The following is a 20,932-nucleotide window of genomic DNA, read 5'->3' as shown; positions in this document are numbered from 1 at the left end:
TGAATATATATGCGATAAGTAGGAACACTGCCATCTTTTAAATACATAATGTATTTACTGTGAATTAAAAAGTATAATAAATACTTCAAACGGAAAATTTTAATTGGCAGCGACATTCAGTCTCCACCGGAAGCCCATAAATAAAATGTCTGGATGGAATACAGAGAGCATCCGGTCAATTTTTTGTCTGCTAAGTAAACTTTTAAATTTTATACTTTAAAAGTAAATAATAAATGTTAAGAAGTTCATTTATATGACCTTCCTACGTTTGATAAACAATATTTTCTTCTTCATAAACCAACGTAGTAGGATCCGATTACAAAGGCTATAAATATATTCACAGCAAATATTTTAGCAAGTCAATATACTTGGCAGATGAGCTTCTGAAGTAAGTAGAGCTGCCAAATTGAAGTATCACCGAAATGCCATTTTCAAAATACATTGCGTCATAAGTGTAATGAAATATAAAAATGTTATTTTAAACCATCAAAAACAATGAAATGAAAACTTTTTTTACAGATATTTCTGAATGGGTAGGACTTATGTTTAAAAAGAATTAACTCAAGGTTTCCGCTCGAAGGCCGTCCAGCCGTCGTGTTTGCACATCTTACTATATGAATAAAATAAAAAAGTATCTATCAATAGGTCACTCGAATGCCTCTGCACTTAGTGATTCCATATAAAAGAATATTTGTTTATAAGACGACTAATATATAAATACGCTTTAAAAACTTCAAAAAGTTTTATTAACTAATAACAACTTTATATCGTATCAAGAACACTTCAATTCCAAATCACAGGCCGACATTTTTCTTAATAATAATGACTAACAAATAAATATTTCTACTGGCGTATTTTTCTAGAAAAGCCCGTACATCAATAATGTATTTATTGTAATCCTGTCTTGTTGTTGTATATCATTGTTTTAAAAACTACTATCAACATTCCTGAACGCTTCTTTACCTTGAGACGGACCTTCGCTTGAACCAAAGGACCTCGAGCTTGAAAGTAGTCTTTCATTTTATTTCTTTTAAATATGACGATGGTATTGATACCAATTATAATGCCAATTATGGTGACAAAAAATTATTTTCTTATCCAAAATGGCACACCTTTTATTGATATAATTTTTTATAAAATTTAATTATTTTTTTTTTATTCATTCATACTCACGAAATAGCGGTATATCGAGTTAAACAGAAAATCATTCTAAACGCAAAACCATGCCGGTGCAAAAACTTTACCATATAATGTAACAACAAACAATCAATAATTCAATGTTTTAGTTTCTTTCAAACCTAACAATGCGGAAATATTTATTCAAATTCTGAACATAGCATTCAAGCTAAAAAAAAAAACTAGAGTGCTAGACTAAATTAATTAGTTATGAATATTATTTTTTTTTACGCATATTTTTCCGCAATTTATAGAATCAGGTTATTTTGACATAAAATTAAATCGTATACCACCAATGACATCCGAGAATCGGATAGCAAAAAGGTCAGGGGTCAGGTTAAAAATTCAACACAATAAGAATTAATAAAAAACGACCTGTACTCGAATTGTTGATTAAAAAATAACAAAAATTTAATCTTCAATCTAATAGAACTGAATTTTTTATTTCTGGTCTATAAAAAACCTATTTTTAAGCTAAATATTGTATTGAATAAAAATGAGAGCGCCTAGGACGCATAACAATTGTGTTCAAACAAAGTTCAATGCACACAGCAAGTGAAGTTACTCCAGCCGATTTAAGGAGTTGTATTTTTAATTGGCTGGTGGTATTGACCAGGTGCATTTACCACTAATCGGGTAACCATAGCGAAACAAGAGTGGTAAGTGACGTTCACATTCACCTGCGCCGGCGGCTACTCCTCACTCCTCAGTCATACTTCGCAATCCAAACCAGCTGCTTCTATTTTTTGAGGCGTTTAAAAAAATAGTGACTACTGACAGTTGTAAAAATGTGAGTATTTTTTTTTTCTATTATGCCAATTAATAAAAAAAAGTTTTGTCAAAAGAGTTTAATAAACAAAAAAATAAAAATTTTTTTCTTCGCTCTTATGTCACACAGCACATGTGTAGTGAAAGTTGCGATCTAAAGATGCAAACTTCATATATTATACAATAACTACCGTAATCGTCAATTACAGTCCGCCAATTTATATTTTATTTATACATCACTAAAAAACGACAGGTAAACGAGATGTATTGGGCTGCAACCTCGTTATTCTGTTTGAACCGGAATCAATGAAGAAATTTTTACATACCATTGAATATTTTATGAATATGCAATAATATTGATATATCTATTAAATATCGTAAATAATTTATCCAATCTAAAAAAAATACCTATAAAATTCATTAAGCAATTCTCAACTCCAAGTAAATTTTATATAGCGTTTTGTTATAAAAGGAAGTCTTTCCCAAAGCGGACTTCATTGATATTCATGTGGCGAGCAACATTTTTGGGACCTGCGTCACTATCAATTGTTATTCAGACCCTTGAAACAATTTCCATAACAACTTCATCCTTTAAACAGCAACATTACCATACCATCCAAAAAGCTGTCACTCGAGTATTATGACCTTAAAGGGTATAAATGAAGGTATAAAGTATCAGCCTTCGGTGCATTCATTTTGATCTCATGATACGTCCTACAACACATGTACAGTAAAATTAGATTTATATAACTGACGCAGTATCCCTGTGATCCGGTTTATAACGACTTTGATTTCAACATTCCGATTAATTTGTCCGTACCTTTGTGACAAGTAATTATTGTGTCTTGTCTCCAACATAAACAATAGATAATTTATTATGAAAAAACCGATTGTGTGCCGCGGTTTAGAAAAAGGTTTAAAACTTATGGAGGAATTGAATCACGTTTATGGCAAAGTCATTATTACTTAAACGCAAATATTGCTTTAAATAGCTCAAAGTATGATGTCTCTTGCATGTTGAAGCGTCTTTGATCAGGAGACAAGAAGCGTGGCAGACGCAATAGAAATATTATAAAAAGTAATATAAACGCTACAAAAAAATATAAAAAACTAAACATACGAATGACCTCTCTACTGCTTTACAACTGTAGTGCATACACATCTTAAAATTTCATATTAACGCACCTCTCGGAACTTCGAATGCTAACTCAGTAGTTTGTGTTTGTATTCCAACGAAGGTAATAATAATTTCCTGGTACAAGGACAACAGTTCTCGTGGGAGGCACAAGTTTTAGGTCTACACGAGTAATTAACTCTGATAACACAAACTAAACGTAGTTGAGTTGTTATCAACTTGAGTTTGGTTTGAGAGGTGAAATCCGTAAATGGAGGCCAAAGTTCGCTTAACTTCATGAGCTTAAACGAAGCATTTATTACAAAATATCATAGTATAGAGTAATAACATATTTTATAAGTGTAATTCAGAAAATAAATAAAACCTTTTTATATCTAACTTGAGACGGGTAGTGTGTACAGAACAGTGTTTATCGTGACCCTTTCTTGATATACGCGTTTAAAAATCCTCATAACAAAAAATCTCTCTACATAAAAATATTCCGATTATTTACTTCTTCTAGTCAATTTACGTTGATATCATTAGAAACACTTAACAATAAATTATACAATTATACCGACCAATTAAAATCTGACCACACATAAAATGTATGAGTAGATTTAAAATTTGTTATGTTATAAACCAAACAGTCTCTTAAAATAGATTTCAATGTGAGGATAAACAGTTTTATTTAAACAAAAATCTCATCTCCCAAGTGATAATGTTATTCCATTCTATTTGACACCCAAAATTAAATTTGTCTTTGAGGATATTTGATTTACGATTAACGGGACAAATTCAATATATACATATACATATTGATAAAGTATTGTCATTCAAAATAATCACTGAATTTGTATATACTAAAACAAAAATAACTAAACAAATTATAAGCGATTAATTTAATATAAAATTCGGAATTTTATTTCAACGAGATAAGGTTAATCTAAATGCTCTCGATGACATATTTAAATATTCAAAGGATTGAAAAAGTCCTTATGTTCATTATCAATATTTAGTAGATCCAAATTGACTTTGAAATGAGGTCTCTTCGACGATTAACCTGCCATCTTTTGACACATGAATAAAACAATTTCGCAAGCATGTTATATTACTTTTGATGAATACATTTGCTTCTGTATTATGAAATTAGATTTATTCTGAGTAATTGCACACACTCAATAACAGCTCTGACAAATTGCTTGTTAATTATATCATCAACTCACATTAAAGTTTGTCGAGATGTCTAGATGTGTTTGCAGAAACCCACCTGTATATTTTGTAACAGTGATGTGACAAGCTAATAATTAAATCAAACCTTGAAGTGAACCAGACTGTAGTTGTAATTCAAAAACCGTATATTTTTGTTACGTTGCCTATTGACAAATATGACGTAAGTGCCGTTTGCCTCATAAAACCGTTAGAAACATCTCACTGAATGCAAATCGCCTGTCACATTTTCAAAATTATATAATACATGTTGCAGACAATTATTTTAACGAAATTTAAATAATAGTGATAATTTAACAAAAAAAAATATTGAAAATATTTAAATAAAACTTTGTTTTTGTGGAGATTTATAGAGAACTAAAAACAACTTGCTGAAAAGTAACCGAAATGTAGTTAGATTGTGTAGTTTTTTAAATAATAAAAATCCGCGTAGTTTATCCGAAAAATATTAGTTTCATTTAAAAGAACTCAAAACAATACATTAATAGCGAAGTCTTATAAAATTTGTTACACACATTTAAGAGCAATATATAATACAACTAGAAATATTTTTACCCGCCAGTGGTTCGTTGAGAACAATTTTATTTCATGACATAATATTCTTAGCCTTTCCATTTATAAAATTAACATGTATAAACAGCATATATTATGATTTTAAACCTTCAGTTAAACCTATAGTATTTTACGATGTTATCCTTATATTAAATAATATTTCCTTCTTCGGAAAAATTAAATTATTTCTTATTTCCAACGCTTCCATAAATATCATTAAGCTTGTTACCAAGATTTATTGGTATTGTCTAAGTTAATATAACCAATTTATATTTTATAACGTCTAAATTGCGGTTGTGTACAAAATTAATAAAAAAAAATAATCATATAGATGTAATATATTCAACATGTAAAATAAACGTCTAGTTAATGAAAATTTAAATCCATGAAATTCAAATTCTTTCGTCACATATCTCAAGTAGAATTTTCATTAAGGCGCTTCCCGAAACCTTCTCATGTAACTTTATACTTGATCTCTAAAGGTAACAAATTAAATTTTACAGGGAAGTAAATTTTTAGCTCGCTTTCCCTCTTCTTTAAATTGTTTCCATTCCCAGATGATACAGTGTAATGCTGATGGGACAGAACAGTTAAGCGACTTGGTGAAATAGATATAAAACACGTTTTCTTTCAAACTATTAGTCTGAGTCTCGTCTAGAAAGTTTAATAACGTTATGGCTGATACTAAAAGCTCATTCACATTTCTTATTTTATATCATGATATTTAAATGTAACACTGTTATAATGAACTTTTGTCGGACGTCTTTAGATAGGTAGGACGGGAAGAGTAATAACATAATTACAACTTCAAAGCCACACCAACTTATCTTCGGGGATTAAGTTACTCTCGATAATATTGAGGATTCACGTTGAGGACAAGTTAAATAACTTGAAACTCAATGTAATATAAGATGACTACGTTTATCACTCGATCAACATCTCTTTGAAATTTTACGTAACAGTAAAATGCGTTTAAAATTGAAGGACTACGAAGAATCTTAACGTTAAAAAATTTTGGAAACGCTGTTTTTAACCTTTGTTAATTAATTTCCCTGACTTATTCCTTTCTATCTAAGTAAATTAAGTTAGCTAATTTAGCTCCGTATTCCTCTCAGCATAGTTTAAAAAAGTTCGATTAATTGGTTTTGATATAAATATCAAAGGAAGAGACATTTTAAAGTCATTTGTATTTGTTTCTACTTAATTATTTCAAATTATATAAACCGTAGCTGCTTCAATTGTTCTTATGAGAAACAACAAAAATTGATTCCCAACAGATTATATTAAAGAGCTTTTCACATTCATTATAACACGTCAGCAGTGGAAAAACAGTTTCCTAGACAGTTTAAGGCATTGATCGACTTACATCATCAGCTAATTGCAGCTTTCTCTTATTGCAACATTTTTTTTTTTTTCTTGAGGACGATCTCGTGATGCAATCTCCAGCGTGGGAAACATGCGTCTGCAGCGATGGTACGGTTTCGTTTTATGTATAAAATAATATGATTCAGTTATTATATTTCCTTCATATTTTAGAGAACAGGTATATATTCGTTTAAATTAAATTATAAATTTCTTTCTATTAAATAACTCTTAAAACTTAATTCCTCATCATTATTATAATTGATCGCTATCGTTATACATTTTAGATTTAAGTAATGTTTAAATTTAATCAATTTCTTCTTAAATCAGGATAAAGATTTTAACTATGCTAGTTAATTAATTATTTTACGAAACATAATACGGTTATATTATTATATATTATACGTTTAAATTAAGGTCATTTTAATAAAAGTTGACAAACAAACTCAATATCAGTCAATAAGTTATTCGTGCTCAAACACGTTCAATACGCCTCAGGCTATTTTTGCTGGAGCAGTGTCTGACCTCAGCGGACAACATAACATACATTATTCAACTGTTTTTGGAGGATACGAAGAGAAATATAGCAATAAATATTAATAAGTAAATATATATCACATAGAAATGAGGTAAAATTCAAATGAACACATTTAAATTTGTTAGCCGATACTTATGAATAGACTGACATTCATAGCAGATTTACTTTTATTCAGCTCCTTTTTATATGTTTCACCAATTAATTATATTATTTAAAACTTAATTCGACTATTACACATACATACATACTATGGAGAATGAACAACGAGCAGTAATAGTAACATTGTAGGTGGGAAATAGACTTAAATTTTACTTATAATATCTAATAAAAATAAAACGTATTTTTTTACATATATCACTGTAATAGTATAAGTTATATGTTGGAACATTTCATAGTAGTCATAGTTTAGTACCGGTTTTAATATGTTGAACCGATTCTGTAGAAGTGTTTGTGGATACCGATTACATGATCTAACAGCTCAAGGCAAAGTTAATAACAAGCCATTTAGGACGTAATAATCTAAGTGGATAACTATTTGATTTATAGTTGTAAGATGTTGAAGAGGAACACAAAAATGTGCTTAAAATGTACCCACAACAAATCTATAATACTAAGATGCATTATTCTATTAACCATTCGTGTTGATCATTCATCATTCCTTCCAACATCATTCACTCATTCTTGCTCTTGATCCAGACATTTGTGATGAATGACTTTAGCAAACGTCGAAGATATTAAAATAAGGGTGCCGTTAGCCAAAATCTATTCCATGAAAAAACTACAAGTAACCGATATTAAAGCTTTCATTACAAAAGCTTTTAACTATAAATAGGTTCTATCTTTAAATGATCACCAACCTTCTATTCTCCAAATATTAAAATTAAATCTATTTCTGTAAAATTGCTACGAAATACGGAATTTGTATTGAATTTCCGAATATGTTTTCCAATAAACTTAAATACCATCAGAGAAAGATGGAAGAATATAAGCAAAATTAATGAATTAAAACTTAATGGCAATTAAATTATCTGTCTAAATATTGAACTGACTTCAAGAATAGATAAGAAATACAGTATTATATCCGTTCACATAAGCTTCATCAATATTAAAAGTAAAAAAACCTATGTCAATGTGGTCAAAAAACTATATTTATATTCTCATTTACAGATACCAACCAAATACATCACATTCAAAATGACAACAAATCAATGCCGAGCGACTTTGGTCGGTAAGTGGAAACTAACATAATACCTATAAAAATATAAGCATCGGAATATTAAAAATTAAGTTGTAAATTACATATAGAGGTGAGAAAATTAGAGAATCTCGTCCTGGTTGAGTTGTGAATATTAAGTTATTGGTATTCATTGAAGAGGTATGATCGTAATCCGCACAGCGGAACGGTTCAAATGTAATTTGAAATTCGGATATTTCTATATCTCATTGCTCGATGTTTCTGAATATAAAATTTTCTAAGTTCGTACCAGCGCTCATATTATAAACTTATATCAGGCCATAAACTAGTAGGTGCAGTAGTTAAAAATGTAATAAAATCCAATGGGCACTATCATTATAACATACGTAATCCCCATAAAGGCCATAAGAAACCCATCATGGCGTCAGACCCCAGTTAAAACATTGAGTCACTTGCTATTTCGTCTAATTGCGTTTGCGGAGTAATCGCCTAAATTGATCCGTGATTAATGGAGCCTGTGAATGTTTTCACTTGATTAATTAGTACTGTAAATAATATAATGTTTGTTAATATCGTTTTTGACTATAATCATGTGCTATGGAATAATGTAAACATGTGTACATATCATATGGGATATTAAATGTAAAAACTTTGGAAACTGAGTAACTAATTTTTCTTTTGTACATCGCGTGCAACTCTCACTGATTCTAAAATGGCATTATTAACGCACTCTCTCTACCATACAGGTGCAAAAAACTGACACTAGTCTATCATTATATAAGATTCTTTTTTCGCAACTTTCCTTACGTCCAATGTTATTTCATTGTGATTCTTAAAAGCATTACAATTATCACATTCGATATTTAAATTTCAGTTTTTTCATTCGCTACATATAATTTTTTCATTTAACATCTTATTAAATTCTTATACAATCGTACAAATAATGAATCTTGACTATTTATCATTTGCATACGAGTCATTTTATAATGGAATAGGGTCATCTTGAAATTGGGTTCGCTCTGAAAGCATTGTCAAAGAGCATATCAGTTATTACTTAATCGATCAATGGGAAGTAATCAAGTTAATGGCCGTTTTGTTTATTAAAGCCTTCGAAGCCTACTTCATGATTTTCTTTTCCATACTATTTATACTTAGCTTAATGACATCCGCACTTAATTTCACTTAGGTCACTGAATATCGAATTAAGTGGAGATTTAAACAAACTTATAACACCATTTTAATTCTGTATCAGAATGAAAAGACTTATATCTTAAATTAATTGATCATAATTATTTAACATAGTTAAAAATATATAGAACTTTTATAGACAATTAAAATTCTAATGTAAATGTGTTGCCTGATTCAAAAAAAAAAATACAAACATTTTTTTTTATATTGTCACACCTGTGATGTTTTCGTAAGTATGTATGTATATGTGAATTTTAGCTATCTTTTCTATTATCTTTATATCTGGTGGGTACCAGGGGATTCATCCTTGCGTTCCTAATTACAAACATTTTATTGTATTACAACATAAGCTTTGTTTGAACAATGCCTGTGGGTTGATTCACAGCCTTGGCTGCGACATGAGAATGCACAATCATATTCTATTTGAATTATTACATGTTACTATTTTTGTATATTCAACTGCCGTCTTTTCAAACGAATCATTAATTATAATCACCTTTTTCCACCACAACTCCGATTGGAAGATATTGAGAAAGTTTTGCGAAGACTGCATTTGTTATATATGTATGTTGTAAAATTACGTCATATACTATAACAAGATATTACACTGAGGGAGCTGGATTACTCTGCATATTTCAATTCCTTGATACAATAACATACATGCGTTTATTTTGAATACATTTTCATTACTACCCTACTCTATGTGACTAAACTTTATATTCTACGAATATTATTGTCTATACAATTGTTGTTTTGAACAAATGTCCGATATTGTACCTATGTAATAAATTTATGAGAATAAGTTGCGACTGTGAAACGACGACCAGACAATAACGTTTCTCGGATTGTATAATTTCTACGAAACTTTTTCAATTCACTGCCTTAAAATCGTTATTTAATAATAAATGTTGATTGAAAATGGTAAATAAACAGTGAGCTGGCAAACAAACTATATTTTGTTTGTTATTCCGCATATAAAAGTAAGGAAAGTATGTATTTAAATGGCTATATATATGTATATATATATATGTGTGTGTGTGTTTATAAATCATATAATACGTTCTTTACTGTACACAAGAATATATGCTGCGTGAAAGAGAGTCTGCCTTATATACTTTCACTTAAGCATAAACTCTCCATCCGTTATGAAATTTTGCGAGCATTCTCACGGGAATTACAGAGACCATATGTTTTAAACAAAAGAAAGCTCTTTTGAAATGATTTCAAAAATAACGGTCGATTACAGAAAATTTGAATTGATCTTACGAAAAATACATTACTTAACCAATATTACGTCTAACAATTCCAAATTCTGATCTCCAGAATTTCAATAAGATAAGAATAATATATATATATATATATTCCTATAGATGCATACAGGTTTAATAGCTTGAAATTGATCAGCGTTAGTGTCTTAGCTTATCATTTAAAAAACCTAGTATGTAACAATTACAATTTCATCTTTTAATGATAAAATTAAAAACATTACAAAAGCTTAGTGAATATTGAAATTTTATAGAGGTCACTTGTAAATTGTTTATCTTTATTTTAAAATGTCTGTACACGTATTATGACTATTTACAAGCTTTCTACTCCTACTGTTGTAAACGTCTAGATAATTTAAAGACGACATACATCACTTTAAACTACGAAGATCTTTTATTCTCATGTTATATTATATAAGTTATTAATATGCAATTATTTTTAGTTTAACCAAAACTTAATATTTTCAAAGCACTTTACATTTATATTTTACACTAAATATATATTTTTTCTTTTCTCTACCGTGTTTATGATATCCAGAATTATTATTTAAATATTAATTTTATATAAGTATATGAAAGTAATATTTTTTGCATGCACAGATAAACAAGATCAATTAAATAATTCTATGAAATATATATATACATTATAAAAAAAATTGTGGATATTTTTTTAAACCTTCTCAACTATACGTGACAATTTTATGTATAGATGATTAATTAGAGAAAAAGAATTATGTCCATGCCAGTCAGTACCAGCATAGTCAGTGAAGTCACAAAGAGAATTCTTGTTTGAAAATTAAAGTTCTCTGATCTAGCGGTTAGTGCTGATATATTATTAACACCCTGTCTTTGGACCCAGATAAGAATTTAAAACAGTAGATTTTATTTAGGTCAGGAAAATCAGTAACCCGTTTTACTAACCATTTTATATGTTCCATATTTATTTTCATTTTGCAACAATTTACAGTTCAAGTTTGCTAGTCTTTCAAATTTCCATTAACGAGTTACGCTGATCCCTTACAAAGTCCTTTGGTCCAATTTGGCTGGCATTTTGTAAATATTCCACAGCCAACTTGGTTTCAAAAATTTTGTTTCTCCATATTGCGAGTGAGTTTTCTCGTTCTAGTTTAATACCTTTGAATATTTTGTGCATAGTCTTCGATAGTTGGAAATGTATCATACAATGCTGAGTAAGATTTTCGAATGTATTCATTTAAATGAAACTAAGGTTTTCGGATATTGTTACGCATTTTTGTTTAACACTCTCATCTCGTCTATAATTTCGTAACCCGTTGCTGTAAACGAACCGAAAAATCAGGAGATTGTGGTTGTGAAATTACAAAAAACACGTAATTCTATACGAAGACAACATACCTTCAATGACAATATAAAGATAAAAGATAAGTATTTTCTTCGATCTATTGAACAGCAAGCTGGAATATTTCCTTAAAGTGAAAAACAGTGCAAGTTATATACCATACAGGTGAAATTATCTCGAAAGCAGTCCATTTTGTAAGCGACATACAAAACTGAACAATGTGGACCCGTATCAGAAATTCTTAACCCGTCACGCTACTTCCTGGGGTCCGTTTTAACCCCTGTCACCCAAATTGACTCGATCCCACAAAACAGTTTCTGCTTTATACTAGGAATTCACGTCGCCCCCGATATAATACGTTCTCGCTAGTTACTTTAACACCCTTCTCAATTAGTTAACTACAAAACCATATTAAAAATATATTGTTTTTTTTTATAATAATGATTTCAATTGTTATTAAAAATTATGTATTAAAGATCTGATAGCAATTTTGATTCTATATTTCGTTTCATTTCCTAAAAACGTAGCAATGATTAAGACTGACTAAATCATATATTGTTGTATATCATTATTAAATAAATCGATTTATAAGTAATTTTTTTTTATTCTATAGAAATGTAATTCAAGTATTTATTGAGTTTTACACGTGTATGCAATGAACTATTGCAGCATCTAAATATTTCGATGTCTGAGTGATTGTTTCATTGGGTCATAAACTAATATTTTATTTATATTTTTTTAACTAATACAACATTTTTATTGCAAAAAAATGCGAGTAATTCCAACAAAACTAGATTTCTAATTCTAATTGACTAGTAATTTTTGAAATTTATATGTGTAAATTTTATTCGTTTCTTAGCAAACGAATCTTACAAAATCTTCATTGATTTTGTAACGGTTATTTTCGGTGGAGCGCAAGTCCCTAATGGACATGCTTGCTTAACATTAAATCTGGCATTTTTATTTTGTACAAGAACACTGCTGTCGTGGTGAAGCATTATTCATTGATATTCCCTGGAGCAGTGTTCAATCACGTGAATTAATTCTCTCATCAGTAATTTATTTACTAAGTAGCGGTCTATTTGAAATCTCTGACCTTTCACGAAATGTTTAAGCCACTTACGTTTTTATGTTATTGATCGTTAAATTAAGTGATATTATTGAAAGTTTTAGAAGAATATAGTTATTGATACATTATTATGTCTTTAACTATTTATTATAATAAATTGAAACTTCAATTAGTTAGAAATAATATGACATATTCTTTTTATTCCAAACTTTAAACATTACTGTAAAATTGTTCATTAGTACAATGTAGTTTTTATGGAGATATGAATCATGGAATCCGCGTATTTACTGATAGGATGTTAGTACTGTCAGAAGTATGTTGTGTTGCGTAAATCGGAAGAGCTTTCTCCTGTCTGGCGCACCCCGCACATAATATCTTAAACAATTCGGTTATGACTATATATAAACACGTTCTGCAAAGTCGCATTGACAGCAGTTTACAAAATGCCATGCTTACATAAAAGTTTTATGTTACTTAAATATTTCCATAAGTTATCGGTTGTAGTTGAACCTTCGATTGTTTGTGAAGCTGTGTTTAATTTTGAGTCAATAGACACCAGTTAAAACGCTGGTTAAGTAATAAAACTTTCTTTTTCTGTCATTTTTTGTACGTAAAACAAATATATGACAATCTCCGCGTTCAAAGTGACGGTTTTATAAATCTGAAATGTTAGAGTATAAATTTCATCACTCGCACGATGGGTGAGAAATAAATTTCCCACCCACGAGACATATAATTGCTTTCAAAGTTCGTTGATCTTTGCGATGTGCAATATAGGATGTTTACGCTGTATACATTCTACTACATACTAAGGATATGAATAACCTTATCAAGCGTGTACGTAGTTGAACTAAATACAGGCAGTTCCTAGTTAATAATTCGTAAATATCACTATATTTGACAGTATTATAAGTGACTTATTCAGAAAAAATTTGCAGGCCGTGTTTCGTATTACGTACCAACTGTTGTTTACCACTGCAGAAAATCAATGTTTTAGTAAATTACCAATTTATCTGCCTCGATTATATTACTAGAGATTAAGCAATATACATATTAAATATTTAGGTATTTAGACTGCCCAACTCGTTCAAGGACTATATAAAATATTTCTCATCGTTACCAAATTACTTTTTAATGAGTGTAACTTAGTAATTTTTCTTAATGATTTCAGCTCTGATTTCAAGCTTAGCGTTTGCGTCTTGCGGTCAAGTAGACGATCCGTGCAAAACGAAATCGAGGGTCGTCGCTGATGATAAATACTGTGATAAATATTGGGAATGTGACAACGGTCAATCGATCCAGTATGACTGCCCCAACGGTCTGGTGTTTGCTGGCAAACATCGCGGAGTCACAGATGGATGTGATTATCCATGGAGGTCGAACTACTGCGAATATCCAAAAGTTCAAATCAGTGAGTACCTTTTTGGTAATGGAATACTAGAAACAGTTTGGCAAATATCATTTCTCTTTAATTTTAGAAAGTTATCTCCTTCAAAAGCGAAATAAAGACGTTTTATTCTCTAAATCAAACCTTTTTCCACTAGATCCTCCCATCGGTACGGAGCACTGCGACTGGTTGTACGGCATCTTCGGCCACGAGACGTCCTGCACCAGATACTGGACCTGTTGGAACGGAACAGCCACCGAACAGCTGTGCATCGGTGGTCTTCTGTACAACGAGAACGCACACTCATGCGATTGGCCAGAAAATGTAGACGGATGTCAGAAGCACCGTGAGTATTCGACCTTTGAAGTTAACACATATTTTTTGACGTTGTGTAGAATTAAATACGTCAAATATTTAATGCATATTGTACATAATACGATATTTAGTCTAGAATTTTATTATTACTTAATGGTATTACAGTGTTTTTAAATTTATACGAAAAACAAAGTTAGACCCACAAATACAACGACTACATAATACATTGTATAATTAAGTAGAAACTCATGAAGTACTTACTATTGGGATTCATACATTTTATAAATTATTGCAGAATAATAAAAAAATAAGTATATAGAATTATAAAACAGATTAATCATAATATATTTCCGGTAGTAAACTTTGGCATTTGTATGTTGACGGTCTTGTAATTTTAATTGAATTACTTATGGCCCATCAAACAATACGAACAACGTTAAACCTCTAGAGATACGCTTCCATCTACGTAAATTAAACAGAAAATTTTGGTCGTATTATTTCTCATAAATTCCTCAAAAGGATTACAAACGTCACCCTTTCCATTACACTAATAATGTTCCCTTTATGGGTCAAACGCAATTGCCCATTTCCATAATCAATCCACAGAATGCCATTTCTATGGCCTTTCACCGTAATAAAGTAAAATTACGCGGAAAACGACGGAGAATATAACATTACATAATGGATTTTGTTAAATTGTTATAAGAAAACAACATTATTCGTACATAGTATAGTTACGTGTTGAATTGTTCGTGAGTCGTTTTCCATTTACAGAGTTCACTGACCTATGTATTGAAGTTAAGTTTTTTTGTATTAGTAATATGAAATTATGAAAACTCTCTGTGAAAAACGTTGACTATAATCCAGTTTGAATTGTTCAGTTTCTGTACCAACTTGATTTGTTTCATTATAACCAACTAACAGACAGCAATGAAATTTGTATGCTCTGATAATAACCTAATTGAGATGTAAAGATATATCGCTGTATTCAGTTCCAAAAATTGGTTTAAACGTGTTTCGTCAATGCTGGAATTTATTTACATTACATACTTTAGTTCAACATATTTACAAAATCAGTTAGTTGGGATTTAACATGTGCGTTCTATTAAAAATATACATAAAATTGTTATCAAAATTTGCAAAACATTAAAATAGGGAAACGAAAAACATTTGTCACAGAAGAAACTGGATTTGCAAAAGTATCAATCTACTAAATTAGTTACTTTTGTGTACAGATGTGAATTCACAAACTTCTGAAAAAAAAATAGTAGACAAAACTTTTAACTCCTAATAAATAAAAAGTTAACAACCGCAGACGACTCAATAGCAATCAAAGCAAAGTTTGGAAAAAAAACGTATCTTCTTACAGCCCTCTGTAATGAGGATCCCAACGGCAACGTCCCTCTTGGCAAGTCATGCAACAGATACTGGCAATGTCAGGGAGGTTACCCTCGTCTCCAACGCTGCCCTGCCATGCTGGTGTTCGACAGGCGCTCCCTGAGATGTGTGGTACCGCCGACAGAGGAGTGCGATGTGCCCACCACCACTCCACCACCCGTAGAAGAGGAACCCCAACCAAGACATGTAAGGGAATATTTTTATTAAAAACCACTTTCACAATGTTTATTCGTATCTACTCTAATTCTCTAGAGCCTAGCGACAGTTCAAACGAAATTTCGTTGTCAAAATATTTCCAGCACTTTAATTTAATAATAGAGAAGCTATTGAAAGGTTTTATATATACCCAATATTAATTATAAACACACATTTTTAAGATTCAATATTTCATATTTTTATTTGTACAACATGATGCTGGTGTATGTGACATTTAAAAATAATACACCTTCCTCTATATTATCCACCTGGGGAGCGATGAACGGTAATGCGACACGGCATCACATCAGAAACCATTAACATAATTAAAGCTCACGTTCAAAGTTCATCCAAGCGAACAAGTTTGATGATCCCCTTTTATCCTGTTTCGATCCGATATACAAAGCTTACGAGACGTCAGAACCCTCGTATAACATACCTAGTAACGTTCCCTAATAAAACTTATATTACAATAGGAAACTTTTGTATGTAAACATTTTTTTCTTTCAGCCCCCACATATCTCCAAGAGACCAAACCAACAAGAGTATCAAGAGAACCAAGCTCGTCTCAAACAAAGAAATTAAACGTTATAATTTAAAATATTAGTTAGTATTTCAAATGGGCATAATTACCAAAACATTACAGTGGTAGAAATAAACAATGACAATAAATATATAATCGAAATATACATTTAAAATATACATATTTGTAGTTTCACAGTGGTATAAATACTAAGAGAAAAATCTCCTTTATCTTATTTTAACCATTCACTGAAATATCCCACCACTGTTTTTCTTTCATTCGTCTAAGTATAAAGCAATATTTAAACATCATGTAATTTTAATTAAGTGTATGGTAGTTTAAGTAAAAGAAAAAACTTAACTCTCAAAGAAATACTCATAAGTTGACGAGAAAATATTAGCTATGTACGTTATTTACTTTAAATTTATATTGTTCTAATTTTAAGTTAATAAATATAATTAAATAAAGTCTGTTTTTTTTATGTCTCCGGTCATAAATTAAAAAAAAATTGTGGTTATATTTGATGATGAAATTATTATCACTAAGACAATAAAATTTACACATTGACAGTATTAAGCCAATGTTTCCTCTTACTGGTACAATTCTTTTCATTTAAAGCACCCTAAACATTTTTATCTGCCTTTCCGTAACAAGAAATTCGATCAACTAAATTATCGTCTATCCGAACCCAATTAGGGAAAGCGCAGAATCAGAATCTGTGATTCTCTACATTTTCCGTTTTTTAGAATCGTTTTTTTTCTGGGATGAAATGCTATTGCAAATCTAAATAACATTTAAAGCTGTATCCGCGGGTGCTTAGTCTACAATATTATAAATCACAACGATAACAGCATTTAAAGCGTCAAATTATCTTAATACAGGGATACTGGATTGAATTATTAAATTTCTATCAAAAATAAATATGATACATTGATGAAATAAAAAACTCAAGTATTAATAAAGCCATAATTGCTTATAGCCGAAAAAAAAAAACTGAAAGGTTCCTAAAAAATTACAATAAATACTGCAATTTTCAATGTGCAGACCGGTCAATCTACATTAAAAAAAATCGAGTATCATAAATTCTTAACGAGCTGAATATCAGTAAAATTGGTCAAAACATATGTATTTACAAATACATTTTTAAAGTTCTCCATCATTCCCGTGTATGATAAAATTTACGAGCATTGAAAGGTCAACATTTTTTTCAGCAAAATAGTAAGTTTTATCCCAAAGGTACAGTTAATACTTTCTTCCCACGAGCCCCTGTTTTTGAGACATAACGATTCAAAAAGTTGTTATCAAAATATTTATATTATATATATTACGCCAAGTTGTTACATTTGTATGTTAAAATTTTTTGGCCATTGTAACTTTTGCTTAAATTATAAAATGAACATAAGTTACAGCTCGAGAATATCAGCTCAAAATTAAAGCTAGTACCTTAATTTATGTGCTGGGGTAAGTTGACGAAATCTGTCTCTTGCTTTATTTATTTCATTTTATTTATTTATATAATCAAAAATCAAATAACATAGACTCAAAAAAATTGTTAGTAACAATTAAAAAACTATATTAATATTGTTATTGCTACTGCATCCCACTAGAGATGGAGCAGCAATGATTTAAGTAAGCATACTACATACCATACTTAAGATGCTGTTGGTGCTGCCCCGTAGTCTTCGTATTAAATCACCACACCTTTTGCGCATAGTAGCGAAGAAACAATTAACCCGCGCTGTCACGAACATCCCTGACGCAGTACAGAAACGAGGCATCCCCAGCAGCATCCTAAATGAGTTAATAAATTAAACCCGAAGGGAGTTATAAGATTTTTGCGAATACCTGACCCACAGGTTAGACAAATAAACACTTGTACAGTAGTAAATTTTGAAAACTTCCTATATTTCGCAATATTTTCAAATTAAAGAGGGTCCCAACTGACCCTTGTAATTGGCCTTGTGGGAAAACCACTTTTAAGAAATGCGTTAAGAACACTACCTCATAGGTGTCGTGGAAACCTGTGCATATTATAACAGCAGCATCTCTTATAAATTTTTTGATCCTTATATCTCAGCACGGTGAATCGTATGAAGAAAGGTATTTATAGATTTTCTTTATTTCAAAAAGAAAACGAGCCGACGGCCTACCTGATGGAAGATACTCACCGTCAACTATGGACATCTACAACATAAGGGATGTTATAGATGAGTTGCCAACCTTGATTGTGGGACAGGGAGAGGAAAAGGTAGGTAAAGGGAAAGGGCAGGAAAGATTGGAAAAAGGGATAGGCAACCGGTTCACTCACTCATCTTCTGTGAGAGGGTGGTACTTCCCCGGTCGAGCCAGTCCGTGTACACATTTTATAATCTAATTATTTTTATAGGTACTATTATGATCCAAACTATTTTGCCGAAAGTCGCGAAAAACTCATTTTTATGACTATACTTCCAGTATAATTTTCTCCATATACGGAATTCATGTCAAACTCAAATTTTTATTTACATTCAATTATATTTTGAACGATTTTACTGATTTTAAGCTTGTGAATTTGTGTCCGAACATATAAGAATCCATAAGTCTAGATTGAGCGGTCTAGTAATTAGCCAGACACAAAATGTAATTAATCAAATAACCATTATTTCGTATGTCAATATTAGACCAACTTACTGTAATTAATATTAATAGTGCTTAGTCGAAACTCCTATAGTTTTGTAACCGCCGTTGTGTTCTCTGAAGCATGTCCACGTTTATTTCGTACAGCTGCGAGTGACAGTACTGTTTGAGAATGTCAAGACCAAGTTTATATGATGATTCAGTGGTTACATAAGATAATTGTATGAGAATCGTAAAAAAAAATTAAATATTTTTTTCACATTCTATTTCCTTTTAGATCATGTTTCCTGGTATAAGCGTCCCAAAGAGACTTTTCATGGTTATAATATTATCTATTTAATTTATATTTATATTTAATTCTAGTGTTCGTTATAAACGTACGAATTGTAATATTTTACTAGTAATTAAATTAATTTACCCAGTAATTAATTAACCTAGTAATTAAAGTAGCTTAAATTAAACGAAACGCATATAAAAAACATATAATATTTATCGAAACTTTAAGAGAGTAATAATTATTAAATGAGTGAATAAATAGTTTTTCAATTAAGTTGCTCTTTTGATTTTTTTTTTCTTTTATTTATTTCGAGCCTTGAGATTTTATTTAAAATTTGTAACAAAAGATTATGCGCTAAAGTAACTGAACTCAAAAAAAATCAAAACCGCCACCTTCATTTTTTTCATGTATTACATGATTTAGATTTTCGTGAAACAAATTTCCGTCATTTACACTTTTTTATTTTACGTCACTGCTTACAGTTTCATATTTCAGTCAAAGTTGCCATCATGTTCAACAACGAAGCTTTAGCAAATTATGAACAAATTGCAACTACAAATTGCGGTGCAACCCGACGCGTGCATTTTGTGAGATTAATTAAGTTTATTTAGTTTCAATCATAACTTTAATTAATTTATACAAAATATAAATATCTTGTCGTTTATAGAGACAGGTACCACTTCGGTCAGTCACAAGCAAAAGTTCTTTCTTACATATTTTCCAAAAATTTGGGAGGGTTGCCTTAACATTTGAAATGCTTTTGTCATGATTGGTTAATTAATCTTGAAAAGGACACGTAAAGAAGTGTTTTTTTCTTATAATTTATTAAACCGGGAAATTTAAAATCATAAAATCTTTAACATGTCCTTAAAAAATAACTTTCGTTTCATTATTTTTTTGATCTTTTGAATGGTTACCTGGCTATGCTTTTAGATAATGTTTATTGAAGCCTCCTTGTGAACTTTCATCTCGTCTGCCAGGGTTCACGGTAGCCGCAAAAAAACCAAAACGTCGGGATATGTAGTTTTAGAATAATAAAACACGTTTAATGTTATCCGACAACCCCAGTTTCATTAACAATTGTATATTTTTAATGCACAAATAATAATTATGATAAGAAAATATAAGTAAAATAAATCATTGCTGAATCTTTCTCGTTTTCCTCACAATCTTAAATTGCTAATTAATAAAACATCGTCAAGAAAACAACAAAGGATAGGTAATGAATTTTCTTGAACTGTTTTTGTGCAGCTAAAAAATGTACTGGTTATAACATCAAACTAATATTATAAATGAGAATGTTTGTATGTTGCGTGTGTGTATTTGTAATTCAATCACTCAACGGCCATGCATAAATGTAGATAGATAATTCAAAGATAATACGTCACTACAGTCAATATAACCTCATAACATTTGAGTACTTATAATCTATCAGAGTAAAATATT

The 20,932-nt window shown here is 30.3% G+C and overlaps 1 protein-coding gene across 1 annotated transcript; it reads left to right on the top strand.

Annotated features, from left to right (window-relative positions):
* Positions 1-1,824: 1,824 nt before the first annotated feature.
* LOC116778883 (protein obstructor-E-like) lies at positions 1,825-17,061 on the top strand. Its single transcript, XM_061527137.1, has 6 exons — positions 1,825-1,966; positions 7,908-7,968; positions 13,947-14,186; positions 14,320-14,508; positions 15,847-16,061; positions 16,581-17,061. The coding sequence occupies exons 2-6, from the start codon at positions 7,935-7,937 to the stop codon at positions 16,653-16,655; spliced, it is 753 nt and encodes a 250-aa protein (XP_061383121.1). The 5' UTR covers positions 1,825-1,966; positions 7,908-7,934; the 3' UTR covers positions 16,656-17,061.
* Positions 17,062-20,932: the final 3,871 nt, after the last annotated feature.

The sequence above is a fragment of the Danaus plexippus genome (assembly GCF_018135715.1).
Source record: "Danaus plexippus chromosome 3 unlocalized genomic scaffold, MEX_DaPlex mxdp_34, whole genome shotgun sequence".
Classification (NCBI taxonomy): domain Eukaryota; kingdom Metazoa; phylum Arthropoda; class Insecta; order Lepidoptera; family Nymphalidae; genus Danaus; species Danaus plexippus.
Note: the sequence above shows the minus strand (reverse complement) of the source record. Positions and strands in the feature narration are given on the sequence as shown.